A 19,833-nucleotide genomic window follows, 5' to 3' on the forward strand; every position below is an offset into this window, starting at 1 on the left:
GCAAATAATATCGCGAACTTTTACCCTAGTTTGTTATTTCCCAGCGACAGAAAAATTCCGACAAATAATACCATGATATGGATTTTTTTCATTATTTCTCGACAACAACTTCGAAAGCTTCAAGTTCTTCAATATTTGAAGATAGTTTTTCTTGAAGCATACCCTCTAAAATTATTCTTCAATCCATTAATATAGTTAGAACTCTTTAGCTAGTGAGAAATAACATTATCGGTTAAAAATTCATGATATTATTTGTCAAACTAAAGTAGAAAAAAACCAATTTTTTAAAAATTCCATGAAATTAGGGGCCAATATCCCTAATAACAATATCTACTAAAACTATTTCAAGGACCATCTTCTCATCTCTTTTACTGTTATATTGTTCGGTCGAGTCGTCCAAATATCCTTATTTTCTAAATAGAGGGATTATTAGTGAACAAAAGTAGTAGTGGCAATTCTTTTCCATCAGATTAACTGCAAAAATATTTAAACCAGAAATCATCAACAATGTCGCTGGATCCATCCATATTCGAAACCACAGTCCCTTCCCGCTACATCACCTTCACACTCCCCCTCCCCCACCTCCTCCTCCGCGCCGCCGTCCTCGATTCCCCCTCCCCCTCCGCCTCTTCACCCTCCTCCACCGCCGCCATATGGGTCCCACCAGGCCGCGAATCCGACTGGATTTTCTCCACCTTCTCCGGCCACCTCCAGCTCCTCCTCTCCTCCCCCACCTCCCTCCCCCTCTCCCGCCTAATCCTCCTCGGAAATCCCCCATCTTCCCCCATTCCCACCTCCTTCAATTCCACCTCCCCTCCACCGCCACCGCCGCAGAATCTCGCCCCCTTGCTTTTAGGGCTTTCCCCCAAATCCGAATTTCTAGGTCACAGTGAAATCCCAGAAGTGCCCTTGCTGGTTTACGAGGATGAGGTGGTTAAAAATTCAATCTTGGAGATCTGCGATGGGCCTTGTGTAGGTGAATTTCTCATTGAGAATGTTGAATTGAAGTTTGATGATGGGGTTAGAGAGTTTAGGAGGAGGTTGAGGTTCAAGAGAATGCCTAATTTTGTCCAATCCCAAATTAGAATTCGTCCTAAAAAAGTTTCAATCTTGGATAGTTTAGATGATTTGGAGTTTGAGTTGGAAAAGGGGGTTTTGGTTCAGCCCTATTTAAGCCCCATGGTGGCTGGCATTGCTGTGATTCACCGCTTCTTGGATGGAAAATCGCGGCCGAGAGCGTTGTGTTTGGGAATTGGTGGAGGTGCATTGCTCGGATTCTTGGCCGATCGCCTCCATTTCGAGGTTGATGGAGTCGAGGAAGACGAGGTAGTTTTAGAAGCTGCCAAGAGGCATTTTGGATTGAACAATGATGAGTTAATCCATTTGTTTGTTGAAGATGGGATTAGATTCATCAAGGGGGTTGCAAAGAAGTATGACGTTGTGATGGTTGATATGGATTCTAGTGATGTGATGAGTGGCGTCTCCGCGCCACCTGGAGAGTTCGTGGAGGGCTCGGTTCTAAGGGCTGCGAGGGAGGTTCTTTGCGACCAGGGTGTCCTCGTTGCGAACGTGATTCCCTCGAGCAAGATGTTCTATGAGAGGTTGGTTTGTGAAGTTGGTGAGGTTTTTGAGGAAGTGTATGAGATTGATGTTGGGAATGAGGAGAATCTTGTATTGATTGCAGCAAAATCAGGTGTTGGAGAGGGTTGGGATGGGGAAGATAGTACATTTTTGAACAAGTTGAAGTTGGTTGTTTCATGTAATTACATAGATTCCATAAGGAGAATATCTAACTAGATGATGATCATATGATTTTCTTGGCTTCTTGCTATGTCAAGATCTTGAGTTTGGGCATATCTGTCATAGAATCTGAGGTTTTAAAATCTGAGGTTTTAAAATTTGAAATTTCAAATTTGAGGTTTAAACATTATACTAGTGGTTTATATTAAACTTTATCCTTTATAGTATATCATTTGGGGTCCTATTCTAATGCTTATAACACCCTAATCCAAAATCAAGATTAAATTTCTACCCTTGGATTTTAAAATGAGTGGATGAGATTAAAGCTCACAAAATCTCAATAAATAGTAGATAAAATATCAACAAAAGGGTAATATCGTCATTATGTTATCATATGATAATTTTCGTGAGTGTTTTTTTATATCAACATTGTGTATTACAAATATCAACAATATGACATTAGAATATCAACACAAGGACAAGAAAATATCAACACATTTTTATTGAGATTGGACATGCGATAATATTGAGATTTTCGCCTACAATATATCAAATTTTTTGTTGCTGATTTATTGAAAATACCGCTTATCAATATGTATCGAAAATTGAAATATAATTTATCAAATTTCATCACCCGAACATCGTCGGAATATATGCAATTGAGATCTCGTTGGAATCCTTATTAAATTATCTTTAATTTGATATATTTATTGCGAAAAAATAATTTAAATTGAGAGAGTTACGTAAATTTAAAGATTTGAGATGATTTTGAGGAGAGAGAAAGTAGTTAGTTATAATTACTACATATAGGATTTGACATTAATACCCTTTTAATTTAATTAATAATTATTTAAATTTAAAACATATTACACTTGACATTATATTAACCACAAGATCTTCTAATCTAATGGTTAAAAATTGCTCACAATTTGGGTTTGGTAATTAGTTAACAATTGATTACCTCCCATATCATTTTTAATTCAAATTCTTCACATATTTTATTCTAAATATCATTTGAGATTTAGTTCAAATTTTTAATTATTTGTGTGTATAATTAGATATGGTTCCTGATTATTACACAGAAGATCAAATTCAAATATATCCAAAATTACATAGCATAAGTATCTATAAGCCATTCATAAAAAAAAACACAAACTAATCTTAGTCATGCATCAAAAAATATATAGTATTTTAATTTCAATCGTTCATAAATTATAATAAATCGCAAATCAATCTTGGTCATATATTCAAAATTAGTAAGCCAGACGAACTTATCCATTCATAAAAAACACTCAAAATTAGAAAGCAAAACGAACTTATCCATTCATAAAAAAAAACACAAACTAATCTTAACATTCATCTAAAATAACAAAATCTTTCTATTTTGTTCTATAAAATTACCATTTTAATGTGCCCTACATTTATAAATTCTATAAAATGAATATTGACAATATAACATTATTTTAATTTTATTCTCAACATTTTTTTCAAACCTAATAGCCATATTCAATTAAATAACAAGGTCCATTTTAGCACATCAAATTGTATATTTAAATACAAATATAAATTTATCACAAAAATTTCCACCACGCTCTTTATTTCCTCGACCCCATTCCATCATCTTCTTCAACTCTTCTTCTTTTTCCTCCCATTTTCATCGTCTTCTTTCCATCATCTTCTTCAACTCTTCTTCATTTCCCTCCCTTTTTCATCGTCTTCTTCAAACTCATTCCGTCTTTCACGTTGAGCCATGTAAGTTTCCACTCTCAAATTTTTTTGTTATCTATATTATTCAAAATATTCAGAAGATAGGATTAAAATAGAAGAAATCACTCTGCTAATCAGATCAGCTTTTAAAAGCGGGCCAGGACACAATAATAGTAGTAATATTACATAACATGGCAACTATGGAACCTGCACATGAAACAAGGCTAAGTACTACTTAATCTGTTCATAAAAGTATACAAACAAAAAAGGAGTATATTATTTAATTGATGTGATAAAATGTGAGAAATGTATCTTCAATTTATAATCGACATTACAAAAACACAATTTGTATATTTGTATGAAATTAACCTGTATTGTTCATCACAAAAATCACAAACCAATCTTCGCTTTCACATAAGAGCACAACAACACAATAATCTTAGTTATCCATCACAAACCAATCTTAATGATCATCTAAAACCATTTTATATAATGTTCTCGAAATTTTATAAAAAAGAGATTTTTTTTTTATAAAATCTAAAATTCTGATAATATAACATTATTTAATATAGTGTTCATTTCAATGACAATATTTTTCAAGCCCAATTAGGTCGAATTTAATTACCCATTGGCCCAATCATTAAATTAATAAATGTACAAGCCCATTAGCCCATTAAACCAATATCATATGCTTAAATAAAAAAACTAAATTCTGCAACCCTAAAATTCGCCCTCTTTCTTCTTCAAGCGTATCCCTCTTTCTTCTTCGTTCAATCGATTGAAATATTGCAGCTAAAATGGGATTAAAATCGAAGAAGAAGCTAGCTGTGAAGAGCTCGAAGAAGGCAGCGGTGCAGTTTTCAGCTTCAAAACCTAAATCGGAAGGCGCTGATTACTTGGTTCGTTATTATATAAAATAATTTGAACTTTATTTGCAATTCCGATTGCAATTTTTTGTTGATACAAATGGAATTAATTATTTTGCTTGTAATTGGGAAATTCAGCCTTTGGAGGGCGGTCCGGCGAAGAGTATTCCGAAGACGGAGAATAAAGAGAACAAAGCAACCGTTTTGTATATTGGAAGAATTCCACACGGATTTTATGAAACTGAGATGGAAGGTTTGTTTTGCTTATTTTAGTTACACGGGCTTGAGTATACTGTGTTTTTCTGATTCCGTGAAATCGGCTTTTGCAGCTTTCTTTCAGCAATTCGGTGCGGTTAAGAGGCTTAGGATTGCTAGGAATAGGAAGGTTAGTTTCTTTTTCGTTTTTGAATTGCAAATATGCTTTGGATTGGGGAGGTTTGGTTGTTTGGTTGCTGTATGTTATGTTATATTGGTAGATTGTGCCTGTTAATTATTTATCTATAGAAGAGGCCTAGTATTTGGTGTAGGTTTTGGCATAAAGGTAACTGTAGTTGAGGCTGTTTCAACTATAATCGATACTTAACGAGTGAAGAATACTAGGGTTATTGTTGAGGTAAACTAAGAGTTTGTGAGTTCTGACAACGAAGCACTTTATTTCTCAACTTTGGTTACTCCTACAGCTTTTAAGTAGATGTGGGTGTAGACAGTCTACTATTTTGCTGCATTGTTGCTTTAGGCAATTGTTGGTTGAGTATTATGGCTGCAAATCCAGTTGTTTCCTCGTAGTAACATGTAGCACGTTAGACCAGTGATCAACTTCTTTTAACAATTTAACTACCCATGTCTTGGCACTAAATAGTAAAGAGGATTAAGTTGTCTGGTTTTTAATCAACATTCTGAAAGTATGATTCCTTGTGCGATGCTTGGTGTTGGAATGAGTAAAATGTTGACGTATAGTCTTCAATATAAATATTGTATGTGTATGTGTGTTATCAAGCATTTTTTTTATTCCTCTGTTGAATTATGTGCATTATGAAGTTGATATAATTGTACCATTCAAAATGACAAGACATTCTATACCTTCTTTCAGTTCCTCCATTTATGTATCTTGTTTCATTTTTCTGTTTTAACAGACGGGGAAATCGAAGCATTTTGGTTTCATTGAGTTTATGTCTCCTGAGGTAGTACAGTTCTATTTAAGATAATATCATATCTTCCTTGGCATGCTCTCTGTTTGACTGTTCCCCTTTCTCACAAACAAATTTTCCGGCCGATGCAGGTTGCCAAAGTTGTTGAAGAATGTATGCATAACTATCTAATGTATGAGCACCTCCTCCAAGTTAGCATTGTTCCTCCTGAGAAAGTTCATCCAAGTTTGTGAGTACATTCTTTAACCGACCATCAATCTTGCTTCTTCAAATATTCTGTTTTGAAATCAATATTTTGGTCGTTGGAGGATTTGAATGCTGCCCTTAGAAGTCTTTTAGTGCGTCTTTCTAACCAGAAATATTTTTCAGATGGAAAGGCGTGGGCCGCTCTTTCAAGCCAGTGGACAGGGTTCACATTGAGAGGAAGCACCATGACAAGGTGAACCACACAGACTTCTTAAATCCTCGTATCTTGATTTCTCTCATTCTTATACTGTCTTCCCGATCAAATATAATTCATAGGAACGGACCCTAGAGCAGCAGCAGAAGTTAGTTACCGGCGTGCTGAAAAGGGACCAAAAGAGAAGAAAGCGCATTGAGGCAGCTGGTATTGATTATGAGTGCCCTGAAATGGTAAGATTTTGTGATCTCTTATCTTTTCCCCCTAGTTTCGTTCTGTTGCTTTGAAAGCCCGTCCTTGTATTCTCGTAGTGATTTATTTGTCATAACCTAGTTATGTCATTAAACTTTGCTATATGAAATTGATTGGGATAGTTTCTCATGCGAAGGGCGGTCAAAGACGATTGATTTTCGTTTCACTAATGGTTTTGGTTATTATGTTATTTGCAGGTGGGCTGTGTGCAGGCTGCTCCAAAGAAGATTAGATTCACAGATTGAGCGAGGAGGACTTGTGTTGATCTATATATTAATACTAAAACAATGGGAGCCAAAATTTTGTAACTGACTGTTGAGATTCTTGAATTAACCATTTTATTTTAATTGTATTGAAAGTTGAATCTCATATCTCAATCTTCAAAGGCTATTGAGCTTCTTTAGTGTTATGATATTCATTAGTCGAAACAAGTACTCGATTAATGCAAACTAAAGCTTCCTTGGATCTAAACAAAACTACAAATAGTAAAGGGTGCTCGATTGATGTAAGGTGTAATGAAAATAGGCTTCTTCAATAGTAAGTTCACATTTAAATTAACCTAGTCATAATAAGATGTCATTATTGATACTTCATAAAATTGATCGATGGCTTGTAATTATCTCGTGTGCTCTCAATTTTTGATAAATATTATTACCTCTGTCTGCATATAGGAGTTTCGTTTTTCCATTTTAGTACATCCACGAATAGGAGTCTCGGATCACTTTTACCATAAATGGTAACAGAGATCCACATTCTACTAACTCATTCTACTCGTATTTCATTTAAAACTAATATATACAAATGAGATCCATATTTCACTAACTTTTTTTCACACATTTTTTTAAAATTTCTTAAAACTCAGTTAAGTGGGCCTTGTAATGGCGGATATAGGGAGTATATGGTTAGTTAAGTAATGTATTAGAAGTCTCATTTTTATGACAGTAGGTTAATGCTTTGATAAGTTGGCCAATGTTTCAGGCAATTGTCTTAGTTGGCAATTGTCTCGGATCGAGTTTTCGTGTCACGGTTTTTAAATTTAAATTTATTTATCCTAAAAAAAATAAAAAAAATATAAGCGTTCAACATTGAGAACGATTTTGAAAAAATTTCAATGTTCTATACACCCAAAATAACCTCATTCAAATCCAATTAAAAACTGCAACAGTTTTTCAGTATTCTCTTAAAAGCTCCCAAAGATTCAATAAGAAACAGCTAGAATCTGATAAATCTCATCCCAGAGTTGATTCATTTTGTTAAAATACGTCACAATCGGAAACAATCTATGCAAAACCAAATAAAAAAAAATCAGAGAAGAGTGATGAGGATGAAGACGAGCAGAGCAGCGACGATGGTGTATTTGAGGGCGGCGAGCACGATCGCCGCCGATATCACGACCAGCTGCCACAGCACCTGCACGCTCGCCCACGTCAGCAGCCCCGTCAATCCCACCGCCACGATGTTGTCCGGATCCGGATCCAGCAGGAGGTCCTTCCACCTCAGGTTCAGCCGCGGCCGCCCGTTCTTCGCGTTTTCATCGCCGGATTTCTCCTTCGGCAGCTCCTTGCCATTGTTGTCGCCGTTGTTCTGCGCGTGAATTAGGGTTCTAATTGGGCGGGATTTTTTGGGGGAAATTGAGATTGAGGGGAAATTGGGGATTTGGAGAGGGAGGGGTTTGGAATTGAAGGAGGAGATTGGGGGCGGCGGCGGTGGTGGGAGTTTCAGAGAGAGCATTGATTTCGGATTTCGGTGGATTCGACTGTGTGCGAGTGTGAGTCGTGAATTGGTTGAACAATATGAAGTGGGAAGAAGATGACGAAGATGTACAATCAGTTGTGCATAAAGTCCAATACCTATTTCATCTCTGTGTTTGTGTAGAACTGGTGAAACAATGTACAACTAGATATGCACAAGGTCCAATACATCTTGACTTACTGCCCAAAAAGAAAAAGAAAGAAGAATCTCATTGTATTGACGCAATACGGTATCGTTCTAATAATAATATGATAAAATAAAAACTCAATTTCACACAACATAATAATCATTCAAATGCTAAAACTCAACTAGTTAATTATGAACTGAAATTTAAAAAAAATTAATAATAACGATGTTACAATAATGGTTACCACTTACATGAATTTGACATGTCAACACTAAAAACACATGAACACAATAATATTTAACACTAACCAATTAATTTCATACATATTTGTGTAGTGTCCAATGTCCAACACCTTCAACACCTATTTTAATTCTTGTACCCCGAAAATGAAAATTTATAATACGATAAGACGACATCTATTTATAATGAAAATGACACATCTACACGATAAGACGACAAATACGTTAATACTTAATTTCGTACTTCTCCAAAATTTTGAGGGTCGAACACCTCCTTTACTTCTTACTCACCCCGAGCTTGCCAAAAGATAACGTAAAAAAAATGAAGACAAAAGAGAAGGAAAAAACTTCTTGCTTACCCTACCATACTAGCCTAAAGAGTAGGGAAAAACATTGCAAAAGATAAAGTAAAGTAAAAACCAAGTGAAAATCGACCACAGTGGGAGTCGAACCCACGACCTTTTGATCCGAAGTCAAACGCGCTAATCCACTGCGCTATGCGGTCTGCTTGTTCTCCATGTCTAATTAAATTGTTTGTAACATAGTAACGGTTGGTTGGTCACTATCATCATTGCTTCTTAATTTTAATTTAAAATGATTTCTGTTCGAATAGTATAATAATTCAATAACAAGAGTACTCCATAAAAGAGAAATTTGACCCTTCCTATTAACTCAGTTTTTCTTCTCATTTTTCTTTTTGAGACATCAATAATAGATGGACTAATAACTAGTTTTGGAACAACTTATTCTACATCCATATGTGTATGTATTTTCATGCATAAATACCATAATATGATGTGCTTATTTAAATCAAAACATATAAATTTGGCTATTTTTTTCGATTAATAAAATGCTCAAAATCAAAGAAGAAAAATTCGAAATACACAAACAAATGGTTGAAAATTGGACAATGGTTATGAAATAAAGAAAACAAGGTTTTTATTATTTGCAACAAAAAATAGGTAGGATGTGGCATAACTCATAAAATAATTCGACGACTAGAATAATTCGAAATACACAAACAAATGGTTGAAAATTGGACAATGGTTATGAAATAAAGGAAACAAGCTTTTTATTATTTGCAACAAAAAATAGGTAGGATGTGGCATAACTCATAAGTGAAATATCATTAGCAGGGGCAATAAGGACTTTTCAGGTCTATTGGGCTTTGACAAGATTGCTGGACTTTATTATTCTTTAAATAGACATCGAAATTTCAACCTACAATTGTATCCCCAAATCCACTATATCAAATTAATGGGCCGATAAACGTAGGTATAATAGAGTAGGTTAATTTCTTTTTTATATTTTTGTGGAATATCAAAATAATTTAATATTCTAGATAAAATTTTTAATATTCAATCTAAGGGTATGGTGTAAAATTATTTTTAATGTGAAATAAAAAATATTGTATTAAACATATAAAGTCAATGCATTTAGAGTAAAATTGACCGTATTCTAAAAAAATCTGTCTATTTTAAAAGGGAAATTGGTCTTTAAAACCATGAACTTTGCTTAAAATTTGGTATTTCCCATGAATTTTGAAATTGGTATATAATATCACGAACTTTGCATTTTGTTTGGTATTTCCCACGGCATGTTTATTGCTATATTTGACTAACTTACGAGGCTTTTTTATCATACTTGGCACAATTAAATCAACGTAGTTTTCAACGTGACTTTTTATGCTACATGTTATGAACTTAAAAAGTGGTTTCAAATATTATAAAGCATATCAAGGTTGCCTATATTAAATAAGATTTTGATGAAAATATCTTATTTGAGTGAGTTTGGGAAATACCAAACAAAATGCAAAGTTCGTGATATTTTATACCAATTTCAAAGTTCATGGGAAATACCAATTTTAGGCAAAGTTCATGATTTTAGAGACCAATTTTCCATTTTAAAATCTAATGTAACACAACACTCATTCAACCAAAAAAATGCATAACTCATAGATCTTTGAAGCGCATTAAAAGTTTCCATTTTCACAATAAAAACAACTTTTTATTTGAACCTATATATGGTGTGTATTGTTTAACGACAATAAGTCCTATTGGACGATTCGATATAAATTTCCTTTCTGTTTAACGTAATCAAACATTCATTGTAATGTTTAATTACAAAATGTCCAATCCAACTGATACAAAAGTAATTCAGAATATAAACAACAACAATAATAAAAAAACAAATGAGAACATTAAATGTGTTAAACTCAATTAATTTTGGTATTGGCTTAAATATAGTATACTACCGCAGCTATACCTAGGTCAACAATTATTTGTGCTATATCTAATCTTACACGACATAAATATTTTCCTACCTATGCTAAAATAATTCAAGCATTCATCGGAATAATTCCTTACCTCATTTAACGACTTGCATGTGTTACAGAATTTAATGACTCAATTCGTATAGCAGTGTACGTCCTTTCACATCAAATATATTTTCTAGCCTTTAGACTTATAATTAAATAATTAATCATATAATAGGAGTAATATTTTGTGTCTTCCAATATTTAATTTGTCATAAATCGGTGAGCTGAATTGAAGTTTATCTACATACTACGGCAACTGACAGCTGATGCATTTCTGACCATTCAATCATAGAAAGCATTATTTTTCTAACCATAATCTCCCAAATTGAGATAAAACATTGAATGTTATTCAGATATATTCATATATGAATTAATATGTAGTCTGATGTAGAAAGCATTATTTTTCTACCCACAACCTCCTAACTTAAGATAAAACATTGAATATTATTCAGATATATATCCATTCATATATGAATAAATATATAGTCAGATGTAGAATAATAATTTCACATATGTTTACCATCAACCTTATATGAAACAATTACTCCAAATCAATCCTAGTATAAAATAAAATGAAAATCGTTCTGATAAATTTCTCATTTCTATAAATTTATTATTATTATTATTATTATTGTTATTATTATTATTATTATTACTATTATTATTATTATTATTAATATATTATTATTATTATTATTATATATATATTGTGTTAAAATGATTTAAATAAAACATTTTATTTAAATATAATATTCAAGTACAATTAAGTATATATATTAAATTATAATTTTTGAATTTTTAGATTCTTTCGGTTTTGACCGAAAATCCAGAAGAGATTTGTTTCGATACACTAACCATAGAAAAATCAAAACCAAAATTATAAATTTGGCATTGTTCGAAAAATCATTAAGATTGCCTGAGTTGTGTCTCACAACTTTAAAAACCAGATATTAGAAACATCATAATTTTTGAATTTGTCCCCTATTATCACACGTTAAAAAATATATTCTGACTGTACACGTGTTATACATTATTTGTAATTGTGAATCAAGTAATGTCATTTTCTTTATATCATGAATATACACCATTGTTTTTCCACGCCACGCGAGGTTTATGTAAGATTTTTCGACTATCATATTATATACAATTTCATAAAAAAAATTCACCACATAATAATTGCAAATAAATTTAAAATTTTCAATTTTATTATCTAATTATTAAAATTGCAGAAAGAATATAAATTTCAATCAATTTTCATCAAAAAATATATTGAGAATTTATCTAACATAAATTTTTATTACAATAGTTGAGACATTGCATATGCAGTTTTCTGACTGAATGCAGGTACACATTTAAAGTATGGCATAAATGCATATCTATTTTCTGACAAAATTCATAGCTGCATATGACTTTTACTTCACGGCCCCTGGCTTGTCACTGCCCACGGAATATTACAATCTGGTCAACTTATTTAAATATAACAATTAAAACAAAACATTATGCATCGAAAAATGATCAAATTTAAATACTCCTAACAATTTTAAATAAAACATTATGCATATAATTTTCCACTTGTAACAAATATGTGTATTGTCAACAAGAATATGCTTAATATCCTATAATTCGATGTTAAGAAGATATAAACTAGTAGTATCATTTTGGAATTTGCACCAATTGATATAGAGCTATATATAGCTAATGTAATATTTTTAGATAATGCATTTAAGTAAAATAAGAAAAAAATTAATGCACCAGCATGAATGTCTTAATGATATTGTTAGAGATTGGAATACTTGCTGTCATATAGTACTAATGTATTATTTGTAATTAATAGAACTAATTCAATCGATATAATAATTACGCCAGTGTTTGAGTTAAAAGCAAGTAAACACAAAGTGGCCCAAAGAAGAGATCTCTTTGACTTTGAGTTCTGCAAAATTCAATGACAGAAGGTAGTTGGAAGTGTTTAATTACTTAGATTACTGCTTTTTTTTTTTTTCTATCTTGAACCTCCCAACCACCCTCTCTCTATTTCTCATCATTAATTGCCCATTCATTTCTTTTCCTATAATTTCCTTTTCAATTATAGTACACGTTATTTCATTACCATCATGTTTACATTAGTCCTCTACTAATTTAATGAGTGATGCTAGATTGATATCCAGTTCAGTTTATTTCCTATTTAGTAAAATCATCTTTTCTTTCAAATATATAGAAGGATATAATAATGTATAGATTTAAATATTAAATAAACCAATAGTAATTTATTTATATTTTATTAATCCACACAGTTAATATGTGTGGTGCTATTCAATCAAAATGTGATTTGTCATAATTTTTATTTAAGATAAAAATTAATTCATCTACTAGTGATTTAATAAAAGAATTGATTCACCTGAAAAATGTGATAATATAATGATATTTGAACATTAAATAAAACTATTAAATTAGAAGTATTCTGTTTACTAAAATTTACAAAAACCTGCATAGCTACAAAATAAGAAATGTAGACTTTTAGCAATTACTTCAATTTGAATTAACATTGATTATATCCCAATCGAAACATACACACAATATTCATAAAATTCTCCATATACACTTTATCACATGCACCACATAGAGCATTAATTAATGAAACACAACGTCAAACAAGAAACGAAAGCCAAATTCCAAAAGCTACTAATATTCACATAATAACAACCAACCATTAACCATTAACCACAACCACAGTTTATTAAATCAAAATCAAAATCCAATACCCTTCAATACTAGTACTTCTCACCCACACCACCAAGTTAGTGATAAAAATATATCTTTCCTAACTTCTTGAATTTATAAGATACTTTTGGTTTAATTTTATGTAAAATTTCATAGAAATGTCTTCTTAATATCAACGTAAAATGTCAGTTTTCGGATAAAAAAAACTAGTAAATGTCTTCTTAGTTTCAACATGAAATGCCTAAAACATAAAAAAAAATCTAGATTTGTTGAATTTATGATAATGTGTTTTAATTTGAAGTAAAATTCACAAAAGAATCCGTGAAATGATTTCTTGGCCTCAACGTGAAATATCTGACTTTGTCACTTTTCAGAGAAAAAAGAAGATGTAATGTCATATTGATACTACTCTTGAAAAATTGTTAAATATTCTCTTCATCTCAAGGAAAAATGTCCGACTCTGTCAATCTTCAGAGTAAAAACCTTAATCTCAATGTAACAGGTAAAATGTCCAACTACGTCAATCTTCTGAAAAAAATCGTGAAATATCTTCTTGATCTCAACGTAAAACATCCGACTCCGTCACTCTTTAGAGTAAAAACTGTTTCTCTCAATGTAAAAAATCCGACTCCGTCACTCTTTAGAGTAAAAACCACTTCTCTCACCGTAAAACATCCTACTCCGTCACTCTTTAGACTAAAAACCGTTTCTCTCACCGTAAAATGTCTTGTCACTAACTTAACAAACAATCAATTCCCACAAAAAGAAAAAAATCCAAATTCAACAGCCCTCATTAATCCCCACCTGTAATTTCCAGCCCTCAACCATTCATATAACAAACCCCTACTCCCCAACACTCCCATTCCTCAACCCTCAACAAACCATGGCTTCTCTCCTCTCCTCCTCCCTCTCCCCTTACTACCACCTCCTCTTCGCCGCCTTCGCCTTCCTCCTCTCCGCCCTCCTCCTCGCCCTCTCCCGCTCCTCCTCCTCCTCCAAAAAACTCCGCCTCCCCCCGGGCCCCCCGGGCTACCCGGTCGTTGGCAACCTCCTCCAGGTCGCCCGCTCGGGGAAGCCCTTTTTCCAATACGTCCGTGAATTAATCCCGAAATACGGCCCCATCATAACTCTTCATATGGGAACCCGAACAATGATCATCGTCAGCGATGCTGATTTAGTCCACGAGGCATTAAACTCGAAGGGCCAGCTCTTTGCCTCCCGCCCGCGTGAGAATCCCACGCGGGCGATCTTCAGCTGCGACAAGTTCACCGTCAACGCCGCCGTCTACGGCGGCGTCTGGCGCTCCCTCCGCCGCAACATGGTGCAGAACATGCTCAGCGCCACGAGGCTTAAGGAATTCAAATCCGCACGGGAATTGGCGATGGATCGGTTGATTGATCGGTTGAAATCCGAGGCGGCGGCGAACGGCGGCCTTGTTTGGGTTCTCCGGAATGCTAGATTTGCTGTTTTCTGCATTTTGCTGTCAATGTGCTTTGGAATTGAAATGGATGAGGAATTGATTGAGAGAATCGATGATCTGATGAAGGCGGTTTTGATTGTACTTGATCCGAGGCTCGATGATTATTTGCCAATTTTAAGCCCTTTCTTCTCGAAGCAAAGGAAAAGGGTCTGGGAGGTCCGCAATGACCAGATCCAGACCCTGGTCCCTCTGATTGAGAAGCGCCGTCGCGCGGTCCAGGACCGTGCGACGGCCACGGCCGGGATGGCCTCATTTTCTTATTTAGACACTCTCTTCGATTTAAGCATCGAAGGGAGGAAGTCGACTCCGAGCGACGCGGAGATCGTGACGCTGTGCTCGGAGTTTCTGAACGGCGGGACCGACACGACCGCGACCGCGATCGAGTGGGCGGTGGCGCGGATGATCGAGAATCCGTCGATCCAGACGCGTCTCCGCGACGAGATCCGGGCGACGGTCGGGGACCGAAAGGTCGACGAGAAGGACGTCGAGAGGATGCCGTACCTGAACGCTGTCGTGAAGGAGCTCTTGCGGAAGCACCCGCCAACGTACTTTAGTCTGACGCACGCGGTGACCGAGCCCGCGAAATTGGCGGGCTACGACATACCGACGGATGCGAATGTGGAGATTTTCTTGCCGGGTATTTCGGATGACCCGAAATTGTGGGTCAACCCGGAGAAGTTTGACCCAGACCGGTTTTTTGAGGGTCGGGAGGAGGCGGATATAACCGGGGTGAAGCAAGTGAAGATGATACCATTTGGAACGGGTCGGAGGATTTGCCCCGGTTTGAATATGGCAACGGTGCACGTGCATTTGATGCTGGCCCGGATGGTCCAAGAATTCGAGTGGGCGGGTTACCCGGATTCGGGGAAAGTGGATTTTAGTGAGAAGTTGGAGTTTACGGTGGTGATGAAGAATAGTTTGAGGGCTAAGATCACACCGATGGCATGATGGTAATTATTTTGTTGTTGTTTTTTTTGGTAATTTGTTCTTAATTAATTTTGATTTTTGGTTAGGTTTTATGATTGTGGAGAGTTTATTTTGGTTGAGTTGGTTTTATTGTATCATATGTGTATTTAGTAGCAATTTTATGTTACTATTAGTGCATTTAGATGAGAAGCACTTAAATAAGAATATTACCTTTTCCAAATATGTTTTGCAACCTACGCATATCAAGACTTGGACGGAATTAGCTATGTTATTGCTAATTAATTGATTGATTGATTAATTACTCTCCAGTTGCGGAAATATCCCATTAATCAATGAATCATACAAAATCTCATGCTAATTAGCCAAACCGTATGGAAACATTTAAAAACCTATATACTTCATTCTAATTTAGTAAATCAATTCATCTAAAACAAATTAATAATCAATTTTGTACTTAATTTTATGCGCATTGTAGTAATGCAATATATGGGGGGTCACCTCATATATTATGATGCTCAAAAGTTGATTGTCGAAATTTAGATCACATCAAATTTATTGTGATTTTGTTGGGTACACATCAAAATCAAAAGTGCAATTTTTGAAGGCCAAATATAGGTTCATGTCTCACTATTTAGCATTTTCAGACCTTCCAATATTAATTTATTATGAATATATATATATCCAATCCTTTGACATTTTCATAATACTATCATAAGGTCGCATTTAAAAAATGCATGATCATTTATAACGTGGACCTATAATCTATGACCACTTCTTCTACTATTTTTTTTCATTTATTTTATTTTATTAGTTGTACATTAAAATTCGTATTATTTATTATTTTATTTATTTTTTCTGAGACAGGAAAGTACGAAATAATAAATCAACTTGGAATAAATTTTATTTCTTCCTAACTTAAAATTGTGGCACATGGTGGAGTACAAGTATACAACCAATTCTCACAAAAAGACAAAAGAAAGTAGGTATTATAAATTATTAATTACATTAAATTTTCACCTTTTTGATGGTTGGAATAGCTCATAAGGGCATTTATTTGTTTTTTCAATTACTTTCTCTTCCATTTAGAGAAGTCTAGAAGCATATATTATAGTTAGTTAATATCGTTTTAATCATAAATTATAATCTTTCTTTAATATTGTCACGACACTAGTAGATTTTATTGTTGTTTCATCCAGGATGATAATACCTTCTTTAATTGCATTTATGCATAGTAGTTTTGTCATTAGGTGTTAGGCCCCAAAAATAATAGTATTACCAAAATATTATCTAACCAAGGTAAACCAAGAAATCAAGGAAACATCAAACATGGCTTCAAGTTCATAACTATAGCTATATTAGTACATTTGTTTCTAACTAAACTAACAAAACTGCCTCTCCAAAATCACAAATACAAAATCAAATAAATCTATAAAGAGAAAGATAGAGAGGGAGAATACCACTAATTCCATATTCACAAGAAGCCTAAAATCAACAACAATATGCATAGACATATTAAAACAAAGCATCAACTTCTCCGAATGCTCGACTCACCGATCGGACGGGGTCCCGGTTTTCACATTTCCCGACTCTTTGGCATGGACTGCGCCCGCCTCTGGCCGACAACGGTCCTCCTGAACGGTGGGGTGCAACGAGAGGTTGTTATGGGACAGGAACTCGGGTCTCGGGCCGTTTGCCATGCAGTGGCAGTAGTGCGCGTTGACAGGCTGCTGAGACCGGACAGCTGAGCTGAACATCGGCTGCATGAACCACTTTTTCTCGGGAAGCTCACGGAGCGAGACTCTGCACACCGGGCACGTGGAGTGCTGCTGCAGCCATATGTCGATGCACGCTGCGTGGAAGGAGTGCCCGCAGAGGGGCAGGAAACGGAGCGAGTCCTCTCCGTGATACTCGGACAGACAAATCGAGCACCTGCAACATTTTGTGCACACTTTAATTCAATGAAAGCAACAACAATGATGAATTCTTGTAGATGTATTTAGACACTATTAATTCAAACCAAAAGTGCCAATTAGTAACTTGTAATTGGTGAAGAATATCAATGTTATATTCCTACAAATGTTAGCAATTTTCAGAATCTTCAAACAATATTTGTATAAGAGCGGAAAACACAGTAACAAGCATGTTCTTCTAAGTTGAAAATAAGCATCATAAACGCGCTAAATGGTGTTCGAACGATGATACAGTATCCCTTCGATTGCTACTAAGCATCGTCTTTGAGATTTCTATCCGGTTTTGCCTAGACAGATGTAACTTGTCGTCTTAAGTTAGCTCGTCTCTGTTTTTCCTCATCCTTCCAATGGATTCGGCTTCTAATAATTCAATCATGGCTAAATCCGGGCTTCATCACGACAAGAATGGCCTACCCCGCCCATCCCACACCGTACCACAACGGATATATGCAAAGCAACATCAAATTTACCAAAACATCACCATCTGATAGCTTAAAAAATCGAACTTTTTCACATACCGGACCTAAGAGATTCGCCTTAGTATTGTAAAGCACTATTTCAACATAAACAAGTAAGCATAATATGTTAAAGCAACGGAGTTTTTTCCTAACGAAACGAACCAAGAGGATGTCACAAAACTCACTGAGCATTTTCTTTTGATGTCAAGCACAGGTCTTGGTACTTTCTCGTGGGAAAATTGGCTACTACGAGCGGCTTGATTCCATGAAGTCCCCTTTCCAACTGTTGAAACACACAACAATCGAGTCAGAGACAATCATACCAGTGCTTATCGAATGAATTACACAGCTACATCAGATCAAACAGAGCAAACAGTGCTGGTAAAAACTCTTGATTCGACGAATCCAATATAAATAGACTAACTTTGGAGATGCTAAAGATCAACAGTTCTTATTTTCATATACAGAAACTAACCTCCTATTTGGGAGCCTAATAAATACAATTGCAACGAAAAGTCATACGAAAAATATTCCGACTGCCAATTTGAAACACATAGCAGCCAAAGACAAACAATCACAACAAACATGAATAGGATAATAATCCAACACAGCAAGAGATGGCACCAAATTTCATATGCCAAAAACAGTCTAAAACTCCCAATTTGAAACACATATGCAGAAACTAATTCCCTATTTGAAAGCCTAATAAAAAAGTCATGGGAAAAATTCCAACTGAGAAACTGTCCAAACTTCCAATTTGAAACACAAAGTAGCCAAAGACAAACAAGAATAGGAGAATAATCCAACACAGCAAGAGATGACACCAAATTTAAATGCAAAAACTGTCTAAATTCCCAAGTGTGATGAAAAGAAAATTCAAGATTTTGGTTTATGTCAAATATGCAACCAAATCCAGAAAACCAAAACCAAAAAACAGAAAAATAAAGAAAGAAATATGCTTACAATGCTGAAATCAGATCCAGAAGCTGTGGCAAAAGACCTTCTTGAAGCATTCAGCTGAATTCTTGCACAAATTAACCTCGTGCACACAAACACTATAAACATGGTACTGACTGTGAATCCAATCACTGTCATCACCAAATTTATGCCCGAAGATATCATTTTTATGCCTTCTTCCACTATTTCAACCAACAAGATTCAGTTTTTCGTTTGTTTTGTTTTTTATGCACTGACACTACTGTCCCACTAATCCAAGAATCATTCTCTCTGTCCCACTTCTGGAAACCCCAGATGAATTTTTTCAAAAAATCTTGCAGCCAACAAAAAAAAACCTCCAACTACAATCAAATTTCAAAAAGATTGCATCTTTCTCTCTCAAAATCCAATCTTTATGTTGGGTTTCTCATCCCCAAGATTCCTTGTAGCTCTATTTGCTCTACCTGGTGTGTGTGTGTGTGTGTGTGTTGGGAGCTTACATTTATGATGAGGAAAAGCTAATGGTGGAAGGTGGAGAGAACCAAAGTGGAGGATTGAGGAAGAAATGGGGGAACTCCATATAGGGAAAGGCAAGCTAGGAAAAGACAGATTAACAGTGAAAGTTTTAAAGTGGGAATGCAGAATTCATTGTCAATACAGTTTGAAGAATGATAGAGATAGAGGACAATTAAGCAAACTTATAGAAATGAGAAAGAGAGATTGGACTGAGTAGAAAACAGAGGAAAGTAGGAAGAAAAAAGCAGGAAAATTAGACAAGAAAAATGAATAAATTCAC

General features: G+C 34.9%; 5 protein-coding genes and 1 non-coding gene across 6 annotated transcripts; 3 read left to right on the forward strand and 3 right to left on the reverse strand.

The window, feature by feature from the left end:
* The first annotated feature begins 502 nt into the window (after positions 1–502).
* Positions 503–1,824, forward strand: LOC125201723 (eEF1A lysine and N-terminal methyltransferase). The gene has a single exon (XM_048099951.1). It carries the CDS (start codon positions 508–510, stop codon positions 1,795–1,797), a length of 1,290 nt encoding a protein of 429 aa, XP_047955908.1. The 5' UTR covers positions 503–507; the 3' UTR covers positions 1,798–1,824.
* Positions 1,825–4,161: 2,337 nt separating this feature from the next.
* LOC125210791 (uncharacterized RNA-binding protein C1827.05c) lies at positions 4,162–6,482 on the forward strand. The gene is made up of 8 exons (XM_048110388.1): positions 4,162–4,346; positions 4,452–4,566; positions 4,643–4,698; positions 5,447–5,494; positions 5,593–5,690; positions 5,831–5,900; positions 5,984–6,094; positions 6,311–6,482. Exons 1-8 carry the CDS (start codon positions 4,245–4,247, stop codon positions 6,356–6,358), a joined length of 648 nt encoding a protein of 215 aa, XP_047966345.1. The 5' UTR covers positions 4,162–4,244; the 3' UTR covers positions 6,359–6,482.
* Positions 6,483–7,333: 851 nt separating this feature from the next.
* On the reverse strand, positions 7,334–8,007 carry LOC125201864. The gene has a single exon (XM_048100150.1). The coding sequence runs from the start codon at positions 7,842–7,844 to the stop codon at positions 7,419–7,421; it is 426 nt and encodes a 141-aa protein (XP_047956107.1). The 5' UTR covers positions 7,845–8,007; the 3' UTR covers positions 7,334–7,418.
* Positions 8,008–8,662: 655 nt separating this feature from the next.
* Positions 8,663–8,736, reverse strand: TRNAR-UCG. Its single transcript has one exon. It is a non-coding gene; the product is annotated as a tRNA-Arg (tRNA).
* A 5,398-nt stretch (positions 8,737–14,134) lies between these two features.
* Positions 14,135–15,893, forward strand: LOC125193975 (cytochrome P450 77A2-like). The gene has a single exon (XM_048091988.1). It carries the CDS (start codon positions 14,150–14,152, stop codon positions 15,692–15,694), a length of 1,545 nt encoding a protein of 514 aa, XP_047947945.1. The 5' UTR covers positions 14,135–14,149; the 3' UTR covers positions 15,695–15,893.
* Positions 15,894–16,970: 1,077 nt separating this feature from the next.
* LOC125213846 (putative RING-H2 finger protein ATL36) lies at positions 16,971–19,833 on the reverse strand. Its single transcript, XM_048114603.1, has 3 exons — positions 19,065–19,833; positions 18,287–18,384; positions 16,971–17,602 (listed from the first exon to the last, which is right to left on the reverse strand). The coding sequence occupies exons 1-3, from the start codon at positions 19,221–19,223 to the stop codon at positions 17,221–17,223; spliced, it is 639 nt and encodes a 212-aa protein (XP_047970560.1). The 5' UTR covers positions 19,224–19,833; the 3' UTR covers positions 16,971–17,220.

The sequence above is a fragment of the Salvia hispanica genome, chromosome 1 (genome assembly GCF_023119035.1).
Source record: "Salvia hispanica cultivar TCC Black 2014 chromosome 1, UniMelb_Shisp_WGS_1.0, whole genome shotgun sequence".
Lineage (NCBI taxonomy): Eukaryota > Viridiplantae > Streptophyta > Magnoliopsida > Lamiales > Lamiaceae > Salvia > Salvia hispanica.